This window comes from Leishmania panamensis, assembly GCF_000755165.1.
Source record: "Leishmania panamensis strain MHOM/PA/94/PSC-1 chromosome 34 sequence".
Classification (NCBI taxonomy): domain Eukaryota; phylum Euglenozoa; class Kinetoplastea; order Trypanosomatida; family Trypanosomatidae; genus Leishmania; species Leishmania panamensis.
The window spans coordinates 1,163,055-1,182,876 of NC_025881.1; the positions used below are offsets into that span (position 1 = coordinate 1,163,055).

The 19,822-nt window shown below is 55.8% G+C and overlaps 5 protein-coding genes across 5 annotated transcripts; all 5 read right to left on the reverse strand.

The window, feature by feature from the left end:
• Positions 1-33: 33 nt before the first annotated feature.
• On the reverse strand, positions 34-558 carry LPMP_342980 (dynein light chain-like protein; the record flags this gene model as incomplete). Its single annotated transcript, XM_010704422.1, has 1 exon — positions 34-558. One exon carries the CDS (start codon positions 556-558, stop codon positions 34-36), a length of 525 nt encoding a protein of 174 aa, XP_010702724.1.
• A 1,957-nt stretch (positions 559-2,515) lies between these two features.
• On the reverse strand, positions 2,516-3,646 carry LPMP_342990 (inositol polyphosphate kinase, putative; the record flags this gene model as incomplete). The annotated part of the gene is made up of 1 exon (XM_010704423.1): positions 2,516-3,646. The coding sequence occupies one exon, from the start codon at positions 3,644-3,646 to the stop codon at positions 2,516-2,518; it is 1,131 nt and encodes a 376-aa protein (XP_010702725.1).
• A 978-nt stretch (positions 3,647-4,624) lies between these two features.
• Positions 4,625-6,172, reverse strand: LPMP_343000 (class I transcription factor A, subunit 2, putative; the record flags this gene model as incomplete). Its single annotated transcript, XM_010704424.1, has 1 exon — positions 4,625-6,172. One exon carries the CDS (start codon positions 6,170-6,172, stop codon positions 4,625-4,627), a length of 1,548 nt encoding a protein of 515 aa, XP_010702726.1.
• Positions 6,173-8,503: 2,331 nt separating this feature from the next.
• Positions 8,504-9,055, reverse strand: LPMP_343010 (riboflavin kinase/fmn adenylyltransferase-like protein; the record flags this gene model as incomplete). The annotated part of the gene is made up of 1 exon (XM_010704425.1): positions 8,504-9,055. One exon carries the CDS (start codon positions 9,053-9,055, stop codon positions 8,504-8,506), a length of 552 nt encoding a protein of 183 aa, XP_010702727.1.
• A 2,784-nt stretch (positions 9,056-11,839) lies between these two features.
• On the reverse strand, positions 11,840-17,434 carry LPMP_343020 (protein kinase, putative; the record flags this gene model as incomplete). Its single annotated transcript, XM_010704426.1, has 1 exon — positions 11,840-17,434. The coding sequence occupies one exon, from the start codon at positions 17,432-17,434 to the stop codon at positions 11,840-11,842; it is 5,595 nt and encodes a 1,864-aa protein (XP_010702728.1).
• Positions 17,435-19,822: the final 2,388 nt, after the last annotated feature.

Consider the following 19,822-nt stretch of genomic DNA (forward strand, 5'->3'; position numbering starts at 1 on the left):
CAAGTAGGAATGGCCGTGTCCGTCACGTTGCACTTACCCTCCATGACGCCACACGACAACGTCCGCGCCCTCTATTTGAAAGTGGCAAAAACACAAGCGCTTGTGCGTCACATAGGTGGCGAAATCGTGGCCGTAGATGACGTGCCAGCGGCCACCCAACTTGGCGGTGATGTCCTTCTTGATGTCCTCCGCAATGCGGCTTAGTGCGGTCCGCTCAACGTCCCGCTCTAACTCACGGCGTGAGCCTTCCTCCTTGCGCCAGGTGGTGCGCGTCGGGATGAAAACATGCGTGTTGTAGGCTCGGAGGGCACTATCCATAATGAGCTGCAGCTCCTTTGCCGGGACGTCTACGTAGAGCGCTTCCATGTGCACGTGGGAGGCGCGGATGTCCAGCTCCACATCCTCCTCCTCTGCACCGCCGTCAGGGAAGCCGTTACCCGCGTGCATGTCAGAGAGTACAGAGCTGTTACTGTGGTCCCTTTCGGCGTTGCTGTGTCGTTGACCAGGCCGCAACGTCCTCTCAAGAACGGCACCCTCAGCGGTGCTACTAGTAGCCATGCTTTCCTTTCTTTGTCCAGCCAGTATATGTGCCTGTAGGTGTGTGGAGCGTTATGTGTTTCCCTTCGGTGCATATGTGAACGGGTTCGTTTACCGCGTGGGACACATTCCTTAATACCATGAAGAGAGTCGTGCGGGTGCGCTCACCACCCCCGCACACACACAGACACACACAGAGAAACAAAAGAAACGGAAGAAGAAAGGGGCATCGGTGGAGAGAAAGGCGCAAAAGCGAGTAGAAGAGGAACGCTAAGATGGAGTCATAAAATGAGCTTCGGCAGCAGTGTGCTAGTCCATGACACTTGATGTATTACTTCTGCGCTGTTCTCTCGTGGGTGTTTGTATATGTGCGTCTGCGCGCCATGAGCAAACGGTGCAATCGTTAGGACAAAATAACAAGACGAATAAAGAGAGGGGGGCGCTAGAGAGCTCAGTACACGAGACTCCCACATCTTACACTCTCGCGCCATCAATCCACTCATGCCTTCACGACAACCTTTCTCATTAGAAAGTCGTTCTCGCAACAAGTATCTCCTTCCAGTATCTCGTTCTCTCTTTATATACACGCACTAACGCAAGAAAGGAAAACAGCAATCACTCACCCATCCATCACCGCACACACCCGCAAAACAGTTAGAGGTATGCCCGTTGACTTTGTTCGGATGTGCCTATATATCCTTTTTTGGTTCTTTTTCGTATGTCGAGTAGGGATGATGGAGACACACATGCGCGCTCATAACTACGCATACAACAAGAGCATCATCAGCACGCATGCACGCAGCAGCGCTTCCCGCCTTCCTTCCTCACTGCAGTGCGCTGCCGAGACGCTGGGAGGGAGAGGGAAGTCAAAGCAGAGGATCAGAGAATGCCATCAAGGGAAGAGTGGAGAAATAGAAGTCAAGAACGACTCAAAGGAGAAACATATCCAGTAAACACGCACACACGCACAGAGAAAAGGAGCGAAAGGCCCATACAAAACATAGTGTTGGGGAAAACAACAACACACACCGTGGCGAGTGATAAGACGGGAGTGTCTAAGGAAGAGACCAGCGTGTAAAGGCAACAAATGGGTGCACGGTGCAACGGGGGGGGGCACATTCCACAGTCATAACGCACCTGATGTGGGTTTCCCTCCTCCTCTTGTTTTTCTTTCAGCTTTGGCTTGTGTTAGAAATGTGTCATCGACACACACACACACACAAGTGCACCCTAAACTTCACCACGATCCCAAACGTCTACAGCCAAGTAGAACAGGGAAAAGGACGCCACTTTTTCTCTACTTTTCCTTTTCTTTTGCTACCTTCGCCGTTAACACACGAACAAGATGAAAATGTCAGAGTGGCACACGGTGTCGGAGGACAGCGAGCGGAGGTCTGCACAAACGTGGAGAACAGCAACAGCAAAAATGCGCTAGCCGAGCTAGAAGCTCCCTTCTTGTTGCTCCTTTCTGCTGCTCTTGTTTGCGACTGGAGGAGCGGCAACGTGCTTTCCGGCAGTTTCCGCATTCGATAGCACGGGTAATGGTAACGCCGACGCGAGTCCACAAGAACAACGAGGTATTACACGAGAGCGAAAGAGTAGGTGTGCTTTCGAAGAAACCGGGAAGCATGAAGCAACAAGCGAGTGCATGCAGCAAGCAAAAAAAAAAAACGAGCAATGGTGACCAAACCTAAAAGACAACGAAATTCAATATCGTCCACAGACGACAGAAGAGGTGCACAAGAAGACCAGCACGCATGCCAAGAACGCAACAAGAGGAAGGGGGAGAGAGAATGAGTCTTTGGGTGTGGTGATGCGTGTGGGCAGGTGAAAAAAAAGGGAAACTGAGTAAAGACTTTCTCTCGCTCCCTGCATGCATGTGTGCTGGCACGGGAGTAACCGTGCGTAGAAAGAGAGGATCGCACAACTGCAAAAGGAGAAGAAACAACGTGAGGAGAGGAAAGAGGTGGGCGTGCCGCTAAAACGAGAGGTACGCGTCCAGGTTTTTGAGGCCCTGGATAAATCCAATTGTCGGCTCATCAAAGTTGAACTTGCGCCACGTGGATCGGGCAAAGTCGATGAAGCGGAGCTTGGCTCTCGCGGACGAGTCGGCCGCATCATACAGCAGGAGAACGCTTGCCGAAACAAAGGCCATGTGTTGCAGCATGAAGTTGCCATCCGGCGTACCCTCGAAGAAGTGGAGCAGCGACTTAATTTCAGCTCGTATGTGACGGATGCGCTGCTTCATGTGCACCTGTTCCGCGCTGGTGATGGCGCCCATCACCTCAGGGTGAAAGTCGAGCTGCTCGTTTTCTTTTCTCTCCGCGAGTGGCTCGCCAATCGACATGAATGCTGTGAGGCATGTGCTGAGCACTCGCACGTCGGAGATGGCATACCCGATATCTTTACCAAAGCGCTCGCAAATCAAAGTCGCCGCGGCGCCCTCGTTGTTCGAAGTGTCGTGGATGTACCGCCGGCAGCCGCAGATGCGCAGCGCCGTGCTCCGCACAAGCGAGTTGTGCTCCTTCTTCATCATCCGCGCCACCTTCTCCTCCGGTGTCAGTGGCGAGTGCCGGATAAAGCCGAGCTTGACGTCCATAATGCACGGCCTCTGCATGCCTGACGTCTCATCGACGAGGCCAATACCCCAGATTCCTGTATCATACTCCTCATTGAAGCCCTTCAGCTGCTCGGCACCGTCAAAGAGCTCGTTGAACAGCGGTGCGAGAACAGCACCGCGGGCCGGCGCGCCGGCTTCCATGAGGATCCACTCGTTGGCACGACCGATGTACGGCTTCAGTGCTGCCGACTTGGTTATATACTTCTCAGGGAAGTGAATGGAAAAGAGAGTGGAGGTAAACACAGCCAGCTTTCCCGCAGCGTAGATGAACTTGGCGCGCGCTTCGTCGACATGAGGGTGTGCCGTGATGGGATGCTGCTTGAACGCGTCCTCCTTGGCGAGCTCCATAGCGAGGTAGTACATAATTTCCCATGCTGTCGTCGTCTTCTGGAGCGTGCTGCGGCCGTCTCGGGTTGGTTTACCATAAAAAATGGACGACTTGTGGCCGCCTACAGCCTCAAATTGACGAGGAGAGCTCTCGCCCGACATGCTAGTATACTCGATTACTATCCATAGTATCTGTATGTATGTATGTGTGTGTGCGTGCGTGTGTGTGCGTACACACTTCGTGTGTATAAGTAAACGAATAGTTCGAGTGAGTACTTCGCGTCAGCGTTCACGTGACCAACACGTAAGAAACAAACAAACAGTGAAGAAACTTCTGTGACGGCAGCAGTGATACGGAGTCGCTCACTGGCGCTTCTTTCCCGTTTGAATCACGTCTTGCAGGGCTGGAACTACCCTCGGCTCACCCTCCCTTCCTGTGATTCGAGAGAGCGCACGATGGAGAAAGACGAAGGAGAACAAAAAGAGCACGTCGAGAAGTGGACAAAAAGAGAGAAGAGTCAGACATCCAAAACCAGCAGAAGGTTCGCCACGTTGCAAGACTCTCCCCGCCTCAGCCCACTCAAGTCAACCATTCATCATGTGACCCCCAAGGATAGACATCCCCTCCTCTTGGCCGCATCAAGCGCAAAAAGGGATGTCTTGCAGACGTGTACTGTGGTGCGGGAGAAGAGGGGATACAAGGCTGAAGAAGGATGCAAGCAAGCACGGTGAGCTTCACAATGCGCAGTCCTCAGCTTCTCCTCCCCCAAAAAAATATCCCCTCAGATCCTCTTCACTTGCCTATCTTTTCGTTGCTGCGGGTTATTTCCGCTGCTTTCCTCTCGCGTTGACTCGCTGTTTGTGTGTGAGTTCGCACTTCTGCGCACAACGTAGGACCTTCGTCCCCATTGTCTCCGGCACACGTGTAGTCCAAGAGGAACCACGACAGCGGGAGACAAGAGTAGAGAGAGTGAGATAGCGCCAACACAAAGTGCAGACACCTTATTCGGGGTCACAGCGTGTATGTCAGCATTGCCTTCTTGAGTGCCTGACGCCTTCGTGCCCTCCGACTCAGAGCCTCCTCTCCCACTGCCGTCGCACGCTCGAGGATGATGGTTGTGCGCGGGACTGCCATCATCGCTACTCATCCATCTGGTAGGTATGCATGCGTGCCATGAAGTCATTAGAGTCTTTGGGCAGCAAACGGTGGTACCACACGCGGTGTGACCTACGCCTCCTCGCCGCTCCTTCTGAGCGCGGCAGATTCAACAACGGATCATATGCTCCGCTCGTGGGCCCCCACAGCTCCGCCGCTATCTCACGGGGAGCTTGCTCAGCGAGTTGGGCCCTGTCGGAAAAGAGCGGGGCGCTATCCAGCCATCGGCGCTCGAGTGGTGCCTTCTCAAGAGAAAAAGAGGACGGCGAGGGCTGGTCAGCCTCTGGGTTCAAGATGATTGCCGTCTCCCCATTGCTGTTCTCACCCGGATCGAACATGAGGCCCTGCTCAACCTCCCTTTTTTCCTCTATGTCATCCCCTAGCAGATTAACGGATCGTTGTCGCCGCATCTTCCGTGGCGGTGCGTTCGCGCTGGTAACCGCGCCGCTGCCGCGTTTCATTCCGCTGCGAGGACCCAAGCCCCTATCCTCCTCCGCCAATGTCGTCTCCTTGGTCTCATCCAGCTCAATCACCGCCACGACAAATTCGTCGCGCAGTGTCGAAACCGAAATGTTTGTGGTGATGCGGCGCCATGGCACCGGTGCCGGCGCCATACAAAACACCTGTGTGGCAGGAGCTTCCGCCTTGCGGTAACGCGGTATGGACTCGGCTGTCTTACCGTCCAGCTGCAACGTGGACACTACAAACGGCTCCGGTGTCACTTGACGTGAAACCGCGAAGAATACTGCGAAGATTGGGTCGTAGCGGTCGGCCAGTACCACCACACGACGGTGCGGTACGGCCTCCACTGACGATACGCGGTGCCGCATGCCCCAAAGGTCGGACCTCGAGAGCCGCCGAAACGTCAAACTGCGGGTGGCACAGAATTCGGCCACTGTGTCCAGTAGGAGAGAGTCCTGAAGCGCCATGGACAGAGACTCAGCCGCGCCTCCGCTGGCGCCGATGGTTGCCTGCGAGGACGTCAACCCCAGGCGTGCGCCGTCCTGCTGCTGCACTTGAGAAAGGACAGACTCCGTTGCCGCACGAGCACCACGAAACCCTGCGTCGCCCTGACTGCACCGGGGAAGCGACGCCTCGCCCACTGGCGGCTGCTGCGATGACTGGGTCAGCATGTTGAAGTGCAGTGTCACGCGCTGTGCCACCTCCGCTGCTTCTGCTGCCAGCACTGGACGTTGCCGCAGATGTTCCATGATTAGGTTCACCACCTGCAGAGGCGTTGCGTGCGGTTCCGGGACAACCTGGCGGAGCAGCGCGGGGCGCTCAATGCGCCGGGTCGCACGACCGCGCTGATCGGTTCGGTCGGCCTGCTCCGCACGCGATCGTGGCACGCGAGGAATTGAGCGCTGGGGTCTTGAGGTGGCACTGCGCACGCTACTCCACTGCTTCTGCGCCATCTGCGAGGCAATTCGCCTGCTTTCAAGTATGCACTGCTTCAACTCCCCCGCGTTGCGCCACGGTGGCCGTGGCGTTGGAAGGTCGTGCCAATACACCTGCGTCTCCTTGGTTGGCATCCGGAGACAGTACTGAGTGATCGTCTTGAATTCGCAGTATTTGGTGCTGCTTGCAGGCGCTTCGACTTTGCTTCACGCGTGGTGTGCTGTCGGCCCCTAGCAGGTACTCGGGGGGGGGGGGCGTTAGAGAGTATGAAATAGAGACGCCAACATAGGAGAGACGGGGTCAGAGAGAAGAGATTGACACGCAGTGAAGGGGACTAAGGTGAATGGCATACCAGTTCAGTCGCCAATTCCGCTCGCCCAACACGTGGCGCATCAGTGAAAGCGATTTCGCGTAACGCAGCAGAAGCGCTGTAACCTCAGCTGCCGCCTTCTCCCTCCCCTCCCTCCCCTTGGGCCGCTTTCACCGAAGCGTCACAACAGGCGCACGCTTCACATACGCGATGCACATCACCAGTTTATGCATGTCTTAGCTGCACTCTCTGCTACACCCCAAGTGTAGCAACGGACAGCCCGTAGTCCCCCTATGCGTGCGTGTGCGTGTGCTTCTATTTCATTTGTCGCACCTTTCCTACCCTATACGAGCCATTGCCTTCTTCAACGCTGGTGTGCATTTGCCGCGAGCAAGCGCATGAAAGGAATGGCAGGGAGAAGATGGAAAAGGGCGTGGGCTGGAAATCACATACAGCCAAGCTTCCCTTTGCATGCCGACTGCCTGCGCCTTCACCCTCCTCACTCAACACTCCTGCAAGTATGGCCGCACGTCATCAAAGCGCACACTTCCGTCGTGATCGCGGTCCAGCATCCAGAAAACGTGCTGAACAAGAGGTGCCTGCCGCGACGCGGGCAGTTTCCGCTGAGCTGCAGTCAAAGAATCCCCTGCACGCATCGAACACTGGGCCGCAAGCACCTCTGGCACATCCGTGAATGGACCCTGGAGGTCGATCCCGAGGAGGTCGCTGGCAGCGATAAAGCCTTTGGCACCTGCGACACTCTGAAACTTCCGCCACCACTGCAACTGCGCCACCTTCTTACCGTCTACAGATAATGCAGTCGCGGTGCTACTGGCAGTACCATCCCCTTGCGGTCGCTCCATGAGAAACCCATCGCCCTCCTCTTCGGCGCACAGCATGACGAAGCGCAGATAGGCAGAGCGCGTCACAAAGCACTTAGCCCCTGCGTGAGAAGACCGCCCTGCATCAGGATGAGCGAAAGGAAAGCGCGATGCCACGTGTGCGGTTGTGTCTCCATGCGCGTCACGGGGTGACTGCCGCGGCGACGCGGAGGAGGTGCAGCGCGCAGGTGACACTGAGAGCAACGGCCTTGCGAAGCAGTCTGCAATCAGCGATGGAGTGGGGTAGCGACCAAACAATACGTAGAAGGCGCATTCTAGTCCTGCTCGGCTCAGACCCACTTCTGCAGTCGCGGTGGCTTCCTGCGAGGGTGCAGCAGGATTCACACGATCAGTCGCTGAAATAGGTTCCGCGAAGAGGTTGAATACTTCACTCGCACAGCTTGTCAGCTCTCCCCACGAACGAAACATTGGCTCCGTGTGCACTTCGTTGTTCCGGTGTTGGTGCTATCGGAAACAAAGCACAGGAGTCTCCACGATCTTCCCTCGCACTGACGCGCACACAGGCGAACCTGCACGAACACGCGTAGCGGAAAGACGCAGAAAAAAAGACAAGAAAGACACACCAGCCTCTTCTCGGCGTGGGCTGACTATGAAAGGGAAGTTGAGGTGTTCTGCGCTGCCCTCGTTGTACCTGCGGCAGTGCCGCGTCTTCGCAGGACAGCAAAGCGATGCACACGTCAGTGAGGAAGCGACAAGGGCAAGAGAGTGAGAGCAAGAGGTATGAAAAGACAGTAGGGGAGAGCATCGAGTGAGAAGTTATCTCGCACCACCACCACCTCTACGGGAGAACAACCTTTGCTTCCCGTAGAGTCTCTCGCCGGTTCTACTGGCACAAGCCCGCGTGGCGAACCCTTTCCGAAGGAGCGGCTGCCAACACGCATCCTGCCGCAAACGGAGCCTTGTACGATAGCTGCCTTACTCTCTTCAGCTTATTTTTTTTTTCCTTTCCCCCCCCACGAGAAAGAAAGGAGTTCAGGGAGCCGCACAGCTAAAGTACGAGAAGAGTCAATGGTCTGTGCAAACCGTGGAAAAGAAAACAAAACTAACTCTCTGTAACACTGAGGGAGTGGGAAAAATAATCGAGCAGCACAACACCGCACAGGAAGACTTGGGCGCAAAGGGAAAGTACCCGAGAAGCAAACAGCGAATATGCAAAGCATACGCATCACCCTTGCGCTGCGTCCAATAGAACAGTCACCGTCGCGCTTAAGTGCTTCGCTTTGCTTGAGGTGCTGGGGCGCGTCATCCTCACTCTACAGTTCAAGGAAGCCGAAGGAGGGTAACTGAGGTGCGCTGTTCAGCTGAGCCGGCACGCAGGCAGGGTTCACCATGTCGTGCTGTTCATACGGTGCCCACTCTGGCATCTTCAAGTGCTCCCCAGCAAACATCACATCGTCGTCTATCGACTTGATGAGCTCCTCTAGTGTCGTAAACGCGGATTGCGAGCGAATTGCCTCAAGCGTGAGGATGCGCACTACACGGCCGTAGAAGTCACCATCAAACTTGTGCAGGAAGTGCACCTCCGCACTGACATCCACGTTCTTAAACTGCGGGTTGTTGCCAACGGACATCACAAACGGAAAAGGTCCAAGCGGGGCGAGGGACAAATCCCCATTGCGGGGCTCCTCCGTGCTCGGCACTGCCGCCTCCACACAACCCCATCCCCAGAATACGAAGTTATCGTACGGCTTCAGGAAGTCGATGGCCGGCTCGCTGAGCTCCAAGTTCGCTGTAGGGTACCCGAGCTGCGTCCCGCCACGGCCAAAGCCGTGAATTACCTTACCGCGCAGGAACCACGGCTTCATTTAATGTGAATTGAAGAAGCCGGTGAAACAAGACCAAAATGAGGGCAAAGAGGGACAGAGTTACTGCGAAGAGAAAGTCGTGACAACGAGGAGGGAGAGAGAGAGAGAGAGAGAGCAGGTTTCAGTGGTCAGCGTTGAGTAAAACGAGTACTCGATACGTCAAAAGGGAAAAGGCCGTGAGGAGTGGGGTGTGCGCAGCATTAATGGGGGTAAAGGGGGGGGGAACACAACAACAGGAGAAACGGTCCCACCTCAACGACTTCGTCTTTGGGGATTCCGCAGCGGGAACGGGAAAGGAAGAGGAAAGGCACGATAAGAACGAATTAGACGTTAGTGAGGGAAAAGATACTGTTTTCCCGGACAGCAGGGACCGGTGCAAGGGCCTCCACCGCCCCCTACCCCAACTGGGAGATGCCGCTTCACCTGGGTGCCTTTGGAGATCCCCCGGACGCTTGGCGTGGTATATACATACGTGTCAGTGTGCAGTTTATTTTCTGGGGGGCCCGACCCATGGTGTGAGATGCGACATAGGTCCACCTCCAACACGAGGCGGACGTGGCTAACGCAGAGAGAGAAATTGCGGGAGAGAGCAAAGCAAGCCGTGGGACCGTGGGAACGGAAAAGAGGAGAACGTGACCGCACGGCAACAGAGACGTCTTCGTTGGCATTTCATACGCCTGTTAGGGGGAGACTGGGCCCTGTAACGCTTTCTCATCCGGCAGACGACATGACCTCCATGACATTCATCTCTCAGATTAGCACGAGAAAGGCAAAAAAAAAAAGAAATGTCGTCAGCTCGTTCGCCTTATGCAGAGAGGGGACGTGCCACCAAACGGGAAAATCGTCAGTCAATCAGCCCCGATCTCTTCATTCACTTTCGGCTCGTGATACTTTTCTTCAGCGGATGCTTAGAAGCGCTATCGTTGTGATTAACGAAGCACCAGCAGCAGCGGTGCGAGTTCCAAAGAAGAAAGGCAGCGGAATTTCGCAATAGAAGGCCAAAGTAGTCAGTGGTGGGTATACATGGGGAGTGGTGTGAGGTGAATAAGCGCGGTGAGAGCGCAAAGCGCGTGAGCTACAACGTTGTGTGACAGAACGTTACGATGATAGAGAGCGGCTAATATTTGCATCTGTTTATATTGGCGTGTGCATGCCTGCCGCTGTTGTCTGATGGGAGGGTGACGCCTGACGAAAGGAAGAAGTGCGTCAAGAGTAGGGGGAGTGAAGAAGAAGAAAAAAAATGGAAGAGCAGCGGAAGCCGTTCGAGTTAGCAGAGATGGAACCCAACCACTCTAACCCTCGCCATGAGATGAAAGGACGGGAATACAGCCTGCATACAGGAGCAAGGGGCTTACCTTCATTGTAAGTGGGGAAAGAGACAGACAGATTGTCGGTGCAGTGCAGCTCACACAGAAACGCACACAGGGATGTCAAGACATGTGCCTACGCAACAGTGCGGGCGTACTGTAGTGTTTTTTCCAAGTAAATAGCGCAGAGAAACGCCCTAAAGCAAACGCCAAAGCGATGCTCTCGACTTGGAGAGGAGAGGCGTCATCCGGAGGTCTCTCTTTCGTGCCGCAGTTTCTTCGCTAACGTTTCTGTTTTTCTGTTGTTGTTGTTATTTTGCCGTTGGTGTGGATGAGTTTGATTTGTTCCCCCCTCGTCGACTGCGTTGAGCTTGTCGCCTTGCAGTACTTGGAGGATGACCCATAAAGCAACCGTCACGAAGAGAGATCAAGGAATAGGGTTGAGCGCAGAGAAGGGAGTCAACAACTCGAAAAAAATACCACAGGGAGCCAAGGAAGACGGGGGAAGATTCAGTGAGGGGGGGAGGGCACACACACACACACACACATACACACAAAAAAAAAACATAGGTGCACATGCATGTACACCCACACACACAGACATGTGCATACGTGAGCACGTCCGTGTCATAAGGCCGTACAGGGGGGAGACGGTTTCATTTTCTTGTAAACTGTCTTCGAAGGTGGCGAAAGCGAACCAGAGGAGGGGCAGCACTGGGGGCCGGCGGGGTGGATGGAAGGTGGATGCCCGAACGAAGCAAAAAGAGGAAAGAGAACAGGGACGCGCACGACACACACCTCGTCACAGACTCGAAAACGCAGAGAGACACACAAGCCAGCGAGGGGAAGCGAGCAGAGTAAAGAAGGAGCCCAGCAACAGCAAAAGAAGAGAAGTCTCACGAGCAAAGAATACGCAGACATGCCTGCACACAAAAAGAGAGACAGTCAGAGAACGGCATTCATGCTCACCTTGACGAGACACAAACACCACAAGGAAAACAAAAACAAGCACAGCAACAGCACGTATATGAGAGAGATGCACATGAAAGAGGGGGCGAGGAGAGGAAAAGGAGGTCGTCGAGTACGCGAAGCGCAAGCACGAGACAGAGGAGGAGGGGGAAGAAGGGGACGACTCGCAGAGAGCTCACGCAAGCGAGCAAAAGGAACGAAAAAGAGACACACAAAGATAGTGAGAAAGAAAAAAAACACCACCAACGTCAACAGTGCACCTCGTCGGCACCGAGCCGCACGCAGCACATGAGTGCACCACGGGAGCAGAAGAAGAAGACGTAGAGAGACGCGGGCGAGTGAGTGGGAAGCGGAACAGACGGGAAGTCGTTGCTGACAAGACAACGCAAAAGCAGAGAAAAACGGTCGTCTAACTTATGTGCTTCGCAACAGCATCGCAGTAGAGCGCCAGCGCAGAGAAGTACACACACACACACACACGCGCGCGCGCGTGCCGTCGTACGCCCCCTCAGCGCTCTACAAAGCTGTGTTTCAGAAGCGCTACAGCGGAGGAGCGGCTGGTGTGGCTCAGGGTCAAGCACTGCTCAATAAAGTCGCGCGCCTCGCCAGTCATCTCGCAAGTGTCCACGAGCACCGGGGTCAGCTTGCCGCTCCCCACGTTGGCAATAAACGTCTCAGGATCGGTAAAGGTTTCTGGCGGGTATGGATAGGTCCCTGTGAGGCACAGATGCACAATGATGCCCAAGCTCCAGATGTCGCTTGTCGGATGCAAAAGACCTTGGCAGGCCTGCGGGGACATGAAGAGAGGCGTCCCGGCTACCGACAGGGTCACGTCAGTGCCACTTGACTTGCTGCGGCTCGAATGGCTCTCCGCGAGCTCGAGGCTGGCACTGCTGGGCACCGCCACCGACAAGCCGCCGCTTCCGCTGCGCAAGTGCGGTGTCATGACAGAGCGTCCAAAGTCAATTAGCTTCACGCGACTCCGATCCGTTGTGTTGGTGATGATGACGTTGTTGGGTGACAAATCCCGGTGGATGATGCCGCAGTCCCGATGCAGGTAGACCAGCGCGTTCAGAAGCTCACGTGCGTAGAAGCGCACCACCCCGGGCAGTAGTACCTTGAACTTCTGCAGCACAGTCGCGAGCGTCTCGCAAGCGTACTCCATCGCAAAATACTCCGCGTTGTCGTCCTTCCAGGCACTGACGATGTTGACAACGTTACGGTGATGCACCTCCCGCAAGAGATCCACTTCGTGCCGCAACAGCGACACCTGCTTCTCTGCTCGACGGTCGGCACGCTTCACAGCAACCAGATAGCCGTCTGGGTGAAAGCCCTGGAAGACCATCACCTTGTCACTCAAGCTCCTATCAATACGCCTCGTGCAGGAGCAGACCACAGACGATGGCTGCGCCGTCGCGCGCTGGCTGAGCCGGGAACGGGAATGCTGGGCAACAGACATCATCGACAGCTCTTGGTTAGGGTCTACCTCGCTGGAAATGTCCACCTCACTCCGCGCCTCTATCTTCTCCTGAACACTAAAGGGTACTGTGCTGCCTGAAAACAAAGGGAGAACCGAGGAGACTGCGGCGGTGCTCACAGAGGCGCGCCGACGCGCAGAGCCAGAACGCGCCAACACAGATTCATGGCTCGCGTCGGACGTAAGACGAGCAATCGTGGTGTCAATCGACTGGGAGCTGGCATGCTGCCCAAGCGGCCGTGGCGACCACTCATCGCTCGCTGGAACCTCCGTTACAGGTTGAAAGCCATTACGACCGTGTGTCTGGTGACTCTTGTTACCGCCACTGTCGCACCGCCCTCGCGAAGAGCGCGCAGCAGTGCTCCCCATTGCGGACATGCAGGCAACAGCAGCAGCAGCAGCCTCCTCGTTCTTTGGCGCCGGGAGTAGAACAGAGGCTTGACGTTGCCGACAGACGTCCGACTGTGACGGCAGTAAAACTCCCGAGGTTAGCGGTGTCAGCGTCAGCATCTCGGGCACACCAGATTCTGCTAAACTCCAGCTGTTGGAGAAGAGATGCGGCCTCTGCGCAGTCATGGTGACACTGCCCAGGTCCGGCTCTGTCGGAGATGCGAGTGCGGCCCACATCTGGTCTCCGTTCGACATGTCGGGCAGCGCAGTGGTTGGGGTTGACATCTCAAAAACGCAGCGCGTCGCAGGCGACAAGGAAGAGCAGCCGGCGGCGTTGTCGCGCAGCGAAAGAGGCGCAGAGCCGGACTCCAGCACATTCCCTCCGCGGCAGACGGACTGGGTCGCAGAAGAAAGTGGCTCATCGTTCCTCGGCAGAGAGTTGAGTGGTCCTGCATCCGCCTCTAGTGCTATCGCGACCTCGCACGGCCGATGCAGCGACTCCTGGATGGCCCTTGGTCCTGTTGGTCCTTCTCGTTGCGGAGTCGGCGATTCGTAGGGGATGCGAGCGGGAGATGAGCGGTGCATTAGTGCTTGAAGGAAAGTTGCAAGCTCCCCCGCGCTACAATCGCGTGGTAGCGCGGGAGGTAGAACAGCCACGTTGCTTCGACACGACTCCCCTGTTCCCGAGCTGCAACCACCGCCGCCCCCGCTAGTCGAAAGAATGAACGGTGCGCGGAGCCGGTCAGGGTTTGACATTCGAGGCGCTATGGGCGCCTCCTCCTCCTCTTCCCACACCGGCGGTGGGCGGAAGTACGACGTTAGAAGACTTTCTGCAGCCCACTCGGCAACGCCCTCAATCGAAAGAAGGAAAGAGGGCGAGCTCTCTGACGCTACTTTGCCCTCCAAAACGTGTGGACGACGCTGACGTGCAGCGCGCTCCAGAAAACCTGCCACATATCGAAGGTGTGCGGCAGCCCTCGCAAAAATGCCGCAGCTGCCGCTTTTCCGACTCCACGCTTCCAATGCATCCGCAGCCGCCTTGTACTCACCGTTGCGCATCGCCGCTATCGCTCTATTCATCTGCGCCCGCTGTTTCCTGTCGACGTCGCCGTCGTGAAGCTGGTACACCAGAAATGCCTGCTGGCGCAAATCCATCACGTAGTCTACCGGGAGACTTTGCGACTCACACGAGGCATCCGCAAGAAACCCGGCGTGACACAGTGCGCCATAGTCAAACAGTGCCGCCAGCTCCGCCAGCAGACGGGCAAAATCGTACTCCACCGTTCCAAAACTGACGTAGAGCCGCCCTTGTGTACCGCGCGTGGGGCAAGTGTAAGCATCAAAGCGGTGCACAGCGATACCCCACCTCACCGAGGTGCCAAGATAGGTCGGCCGCCACTCCACAAGCGCCTTGCTCGCTGCCACAGCCAGTGCCACGGCTGCAGGGCTTGCTACCAGAGAAGGTAGTGGGGAAACGGTGTTGAAGGAGAAGACCACTTCGGATACACTCACCTCTGTAATAGCGGCGTACGACGTTCGCGGTACGGCGCGGAGGCGCTGATGAAACTCGTTCGAGAGCCGCTGCAACTCCTCCAGCTGCGCCCGCGTCAGGGGACTCTGCTGCACGAGTAGCTCAGTCGGAACCATGAGACGGCACACCACCACCGTGACCGACTCTTGCCGCTTGCTCACGTCCACGGGGTGCTGCGGTCGCCGGGAGAAAACTGCTTCGCTCATTCGATACCGAGACCCGCGTTGTGTGCCACACAGCGACCACGACTCCTTCTCCGCCGTGGGTGCTGAAGGTTGAACACCGCAAGGGAGCGAGCGGCTGTTGTTACTGCTGCAAAACGGGCCGTCAGTCGGCGTTGTCGCTACTACAGGGCAATCGCTGATCCAGTTGGCGTCTTCATGTGGCATGACGAGGCTGCGCCGCTCCGAGGCGAGAAAGGAGCGCCACTCCGCCTGGTTCACCTCTATTGCGCACGTGAGATTATTAACAAGTCGACTCACCTCTTCATGCCACCGAACGGCGAATGGAGAGAAGCTGCTCACATGAGTACTGTCGTTGGCAGATTTCTGTACCGCCGCGGCAGCTGCGTCGATCGGCATCGCGCTGTCGCAACGGCCCCCCGAGTCCTCCACTGCGAGGTGATGAATATCTAAAGGTGAAGGCGCGTCTGCAAGTCGGACACACAATGCAAAGGCGCGCAGGTGGCAGCGGATGGCAAGGCGGTAGAGCACGGCATAGAGGATAACGCCGCCCCCGCCGCCCATCACCAAAAATGCAAGCAGAATGCCGAGTACCAGCGCCGATTCAGCCGTCATACCTCCCACGTGAGGACGAAGCACCACCGTCGCGTAGCTGGACTCCTGCAGTGTGACAGCCCAGTAGTGTAAACTAAACAGCAGAACGACGGCACACAATGGCATGACGCAGAGCGTGCCGCCCACACACAGAAGACCACCACGGATGCTGCAGGAGCCGCGTGGCGGCTTCAACCCAGCGACGTACTCCAGTAGCGTAGGATCGTCATTGCAAGGCGGAGAAGAGTGTGCCGGCGTTGACCGCGACAGCGGCAGCTCTGGAGATGGCAAAAATACATGGGAGAGTGAAGGGTGAAGTGGCGACACACACACCGAAGCGCGCGACTCTGGTGCTGGCGCCGGCTCTTGTCGATGTGGTCTCGGCGAGGGCAGCTCTTCGTAGCACCAGCTCCTCTCTGAGCTCAGACTGCTGGCGTTCACCTCATAAGTCTCGCCCTCCAACTGTTGCATAGGCAGCGGTGAGGCTGAGGCCGGTGCCGCGGGTTCTGGTGCAAGCGGAACGAGCACTGCGATGGGCGGCGTGCGCGATTCGCCTCGCCCTGTACCTGCGCAGCCGCGCAGCAAAGGAGAGCGTCGATCTGCGTAATGGGCGCGAGGGGTGACGGCTGTCCCTGGTGTGTCCCCATCGTAGAACTGAAAGGACGCCGTTGCATGACCACCGAGATCCTTATCCGAGAGTCGTTGCTGCTTTGTGAGAGGATTGCGCGTTATAAAATAAGGTTCCAGATGCTGCGGCTCTACTGCCAATGAGGTCGACACCATCAGTGCAGAAGGCATCAACCGAGTCGAAGTATACATGCCGGGTGCAAGCAACGTGGGTGCCATTGCCCTGGCATGGATGAAGGTCCTAGTGCGCATTGACGGTGGCGGTGGCAGCGACGTGCGGTGCATCACGTACTCATCCCGATGCCGCACCGGCGTGAGGGTTGTCCACTCTGAAGTGGAGACCGTCTCGCTCGTGAGAGACAGCAGCGACGCTCGCGTGTCGCTTGTATCCAGGCCGTGGAGGGACTCGTTCGGCCCACGTGTGGTAGGTTGACTCGCTTGGGTTGTAGCCCGCGAAGTGGTGCTCAAGAGAGCGATAAACGGTCCACCTCCACCGTCAGAAACAGAGGTGCCCGAGTGGAGTCTAGAGGCGCGCCCAGGCACGTAGCAGTGGCGGCTTGCCGTGCTCCACTTCGACGATGCTCGAGTCTCCTGAGAGCCGGAGGACGTGCCTGTGCCATCAGCGGGGGTAGATCGGGCAGACGCCAAACGACTGTTAAGCGTCACCTGTGGGAGAGGCGGCTCCAGTTGAGTGAACCGTCTCCCAAACGGCGTGGGGCACGGGGTGTTGCCGAGCTCCGCGAGGTTGTCTACTTCCTGTGAAACGCCAGCGCCGCCACTGCTATAAGAGGCCATCGTGTAGTGCGACGGACTACGGTCCTCATGCGAATAGACTTGCTCATTACCAAGTGACGACACCTTGTTGAGAGGCCTCACATGACGATGGGGACCTCGTTGCCCGACAAGTTGCGTGGAGAGAACCACAGACTCAGAAGGAATCGACCCTGGAATCATCTGTGACGATGATGATGGAGTAATGAAACTGACAAGGGAACTGCTGCTTTGGTGCGGAAAGGCAGAAATGGCGTTGCGGCTCACGACCACAGCGGGCGGACCCCTGTCAAGCTCCTTCTCGCTCTGTTGTTGCATGTGCCGCCCTGAGACAGTGGAAATGATTTCGTCCATTCCATCATGACTCAGTTGCCGGCGAGGTGTGCTCACCCCATTCGCCATGTCTCTCCCTCGCTGCATCTCATCCTGGCCTCGTGTATCCTCCGTGTCTTTGTCAATGTGCCTCGATGAGGCCATGGAACGAGTGCATGGAGAGTGAGGAGTCATAGCGTCAAAGTCGCCATGCTCCATCTCGCCTTCATGCACGGAGAGGTGGGCACGCTGCATTCGTCAGTTCAAAGGTGAGCAGTGCAGTGCTAACGTACTCGCTACAGGCGCACCGTGCCACTCGTGTTACACCAGCAAAACCGTCTCTCTCTCTCTCGCCTACTGCCGCTTTTCTCGGGACTCGCGCCAAACCAGAGCTCCTACGTTGTGGCAGCTGGCACCTTCCTGGCTGCGCTGCACACGCGCGCACGGCACCGCCGGAGATGTGTGTGCGTCTCCTCCACACCTGCGAGAAAGGCAAAACGGTAACGCTGTACTAGCTTCCTTGCGCGAACCTGAGGTGCGTGTCAATGGAGAGAAAAGCGAGAGGCTGCCTTAGGAGCAGAGACACGAGAGAGCACAACAGGGGCGACGAGCAGCTGTACGAACGCACGAGCAAAAGACGCAAGACGCAGGACGCCACAATTTCTCGCAAAGGCAGAGAAACGCACAGCGGGTGAGGGAAGGCGAATAACACGATGAGAGGAGGGGAAGGGGGAGCAAAAAGAAAACGCGAGGAGAGGTGGCGGTGGGGGATCAGAAGGAAGAGAGGGAGAGAGCAGGCAAGCGACTGAATACCTCACTAAATGGCCTGGGGAAAGAGAGAGGGAGGGAAGGAGGTAAGGAAAGATATGGAGGAGAGTCACTCACATACACGAGAGACAACCCCGCAACGGCGCTCACTTAATCGAAAAAAGCAACAACGATAAGGAAGAGCCTGCAAAAGGGGAGAAAGCGAGCGGGGAACAGACGGAGAGAGCGAAGGCAGCGTAAGAGGGAGGAAGATGCTTCAATCCAAAGGAGAAAATAGGCACTATGCTGTCTGGCGAGGAAGGAGGGCGAAGATGAGAAAATGGAGAAGAGCAAAAGAAAGAAGAGAGAAAAAGAAATGAAAAAAACACACAAAGGATAAACAAAATGAATAAGAGGCGCGTATGTTTACGTGTTGCTGCCGTTGTTAGGCTTCGTTTTTTTTCTTCTTATTGGCTTGTTCGTCTACCGTACCCCTGTTCCCCCCCTCTCTCTCTCCTCTTTTGAAAGGAGTGGCTGCGTGCCAACACGACGTACCGCAAAGCAATGCGAGAGAGGCGTGACACCGCGAACAACAACAGCGAGAAAGAACGAAAAGACGGGCACACCGGAGAGCCTCCCAAAAGGCCGAAATGGAAGTATCCCGTGAGAAAATGACTGAAAACGAGAAAGAGGGTGAAGAGAGGTGTAGAGAAGTGAAGAGACGGGGGCCTGAGAGAGAGAGAGAGAGGGAGAAGGAGGTAAGGGGGGAGGGGTGGAGATGAGCAGACGAGGCAGAAAAAAGGAGTATTCGACAGAGCAACGTAGTAGTGGGGAAAAGAAAAAAGACAACAGAAATCGATGTCACAGTCGGGTGGAGATGATAAACGAACAAAATTCTCAAGCGGTTATTCAAAAGCGAGCGAGAGAGAGGAGGGAAAGAGCCAAAGCCAAACAGCGTTTATGCTGGCGAGTGAATTTCTTGATGTGAGGGGGGATGAGTAGTGTAGGCTCGAATGATGTACTTGTTTGCCCTATCTTCGGCTGCAGAATGTGTGGACCTTTGAGTGTACTCTACGGGAAGGATGAGTAAAAAGGGAAAAAGAGAGTTGTTCCGTGTGTGTCACCCACTGATATCCAATGCTACTCAGCTGCACTCATTTCCTTCCCTCTGCCTCGACACACATCAAGTAACGGAGGCGTTGATGATAATAACCGGTGACGTGTCACGCTTCAATAAAGTTAGTTGCTCGCTCCTTCAACAGATAAAAAAAGGGGGAGGAGGAAAGTCACTCCAATGACAGTACTATGAAATAGTAAGAGAGAGAAGAAGAAGCCGACAAAAAAGCGGCCAGAGCTGCCTTCCCAATATCAGCGCTACAAGTGCGCGCACAAACACTAGCGCAGCGAGAGACACACTCATACACACACAAAAAACAAGCTTGTACCCCAGCGCAGGCAAAGAAAGAACGGGGAAACGAGGTTGAGGAACACAGGGAGTATATAACACAACACAACCAACACACGCGCACACGACACGCAAACGTTTTGAGAGGAAAGGAGGGAGACGAGAAAAAGTGCGCAACGTAGACACACACCGAAAACTAAGGAGTCCGAAATGGTAAGAGACACGCGCCAAACTTAACGTTCCTTTTTCCCCTCTTGCAAGGAGACACCTCAGTCGTTTTTTTTTCTTCAGACTTAAAGTGTCCTCTTCTCGTTTTCGGCAGATGTTAGTCACGTGGCTGGAACTGGCGTCTATCACGTCCCTTTGGCAAAGTCCCCTCTGTTCTTTACTACACCATACAGACGCAAAACACAGCACCGGTAGCCCGCTTGATTTCTTGGTGCTTCCCAACAGAC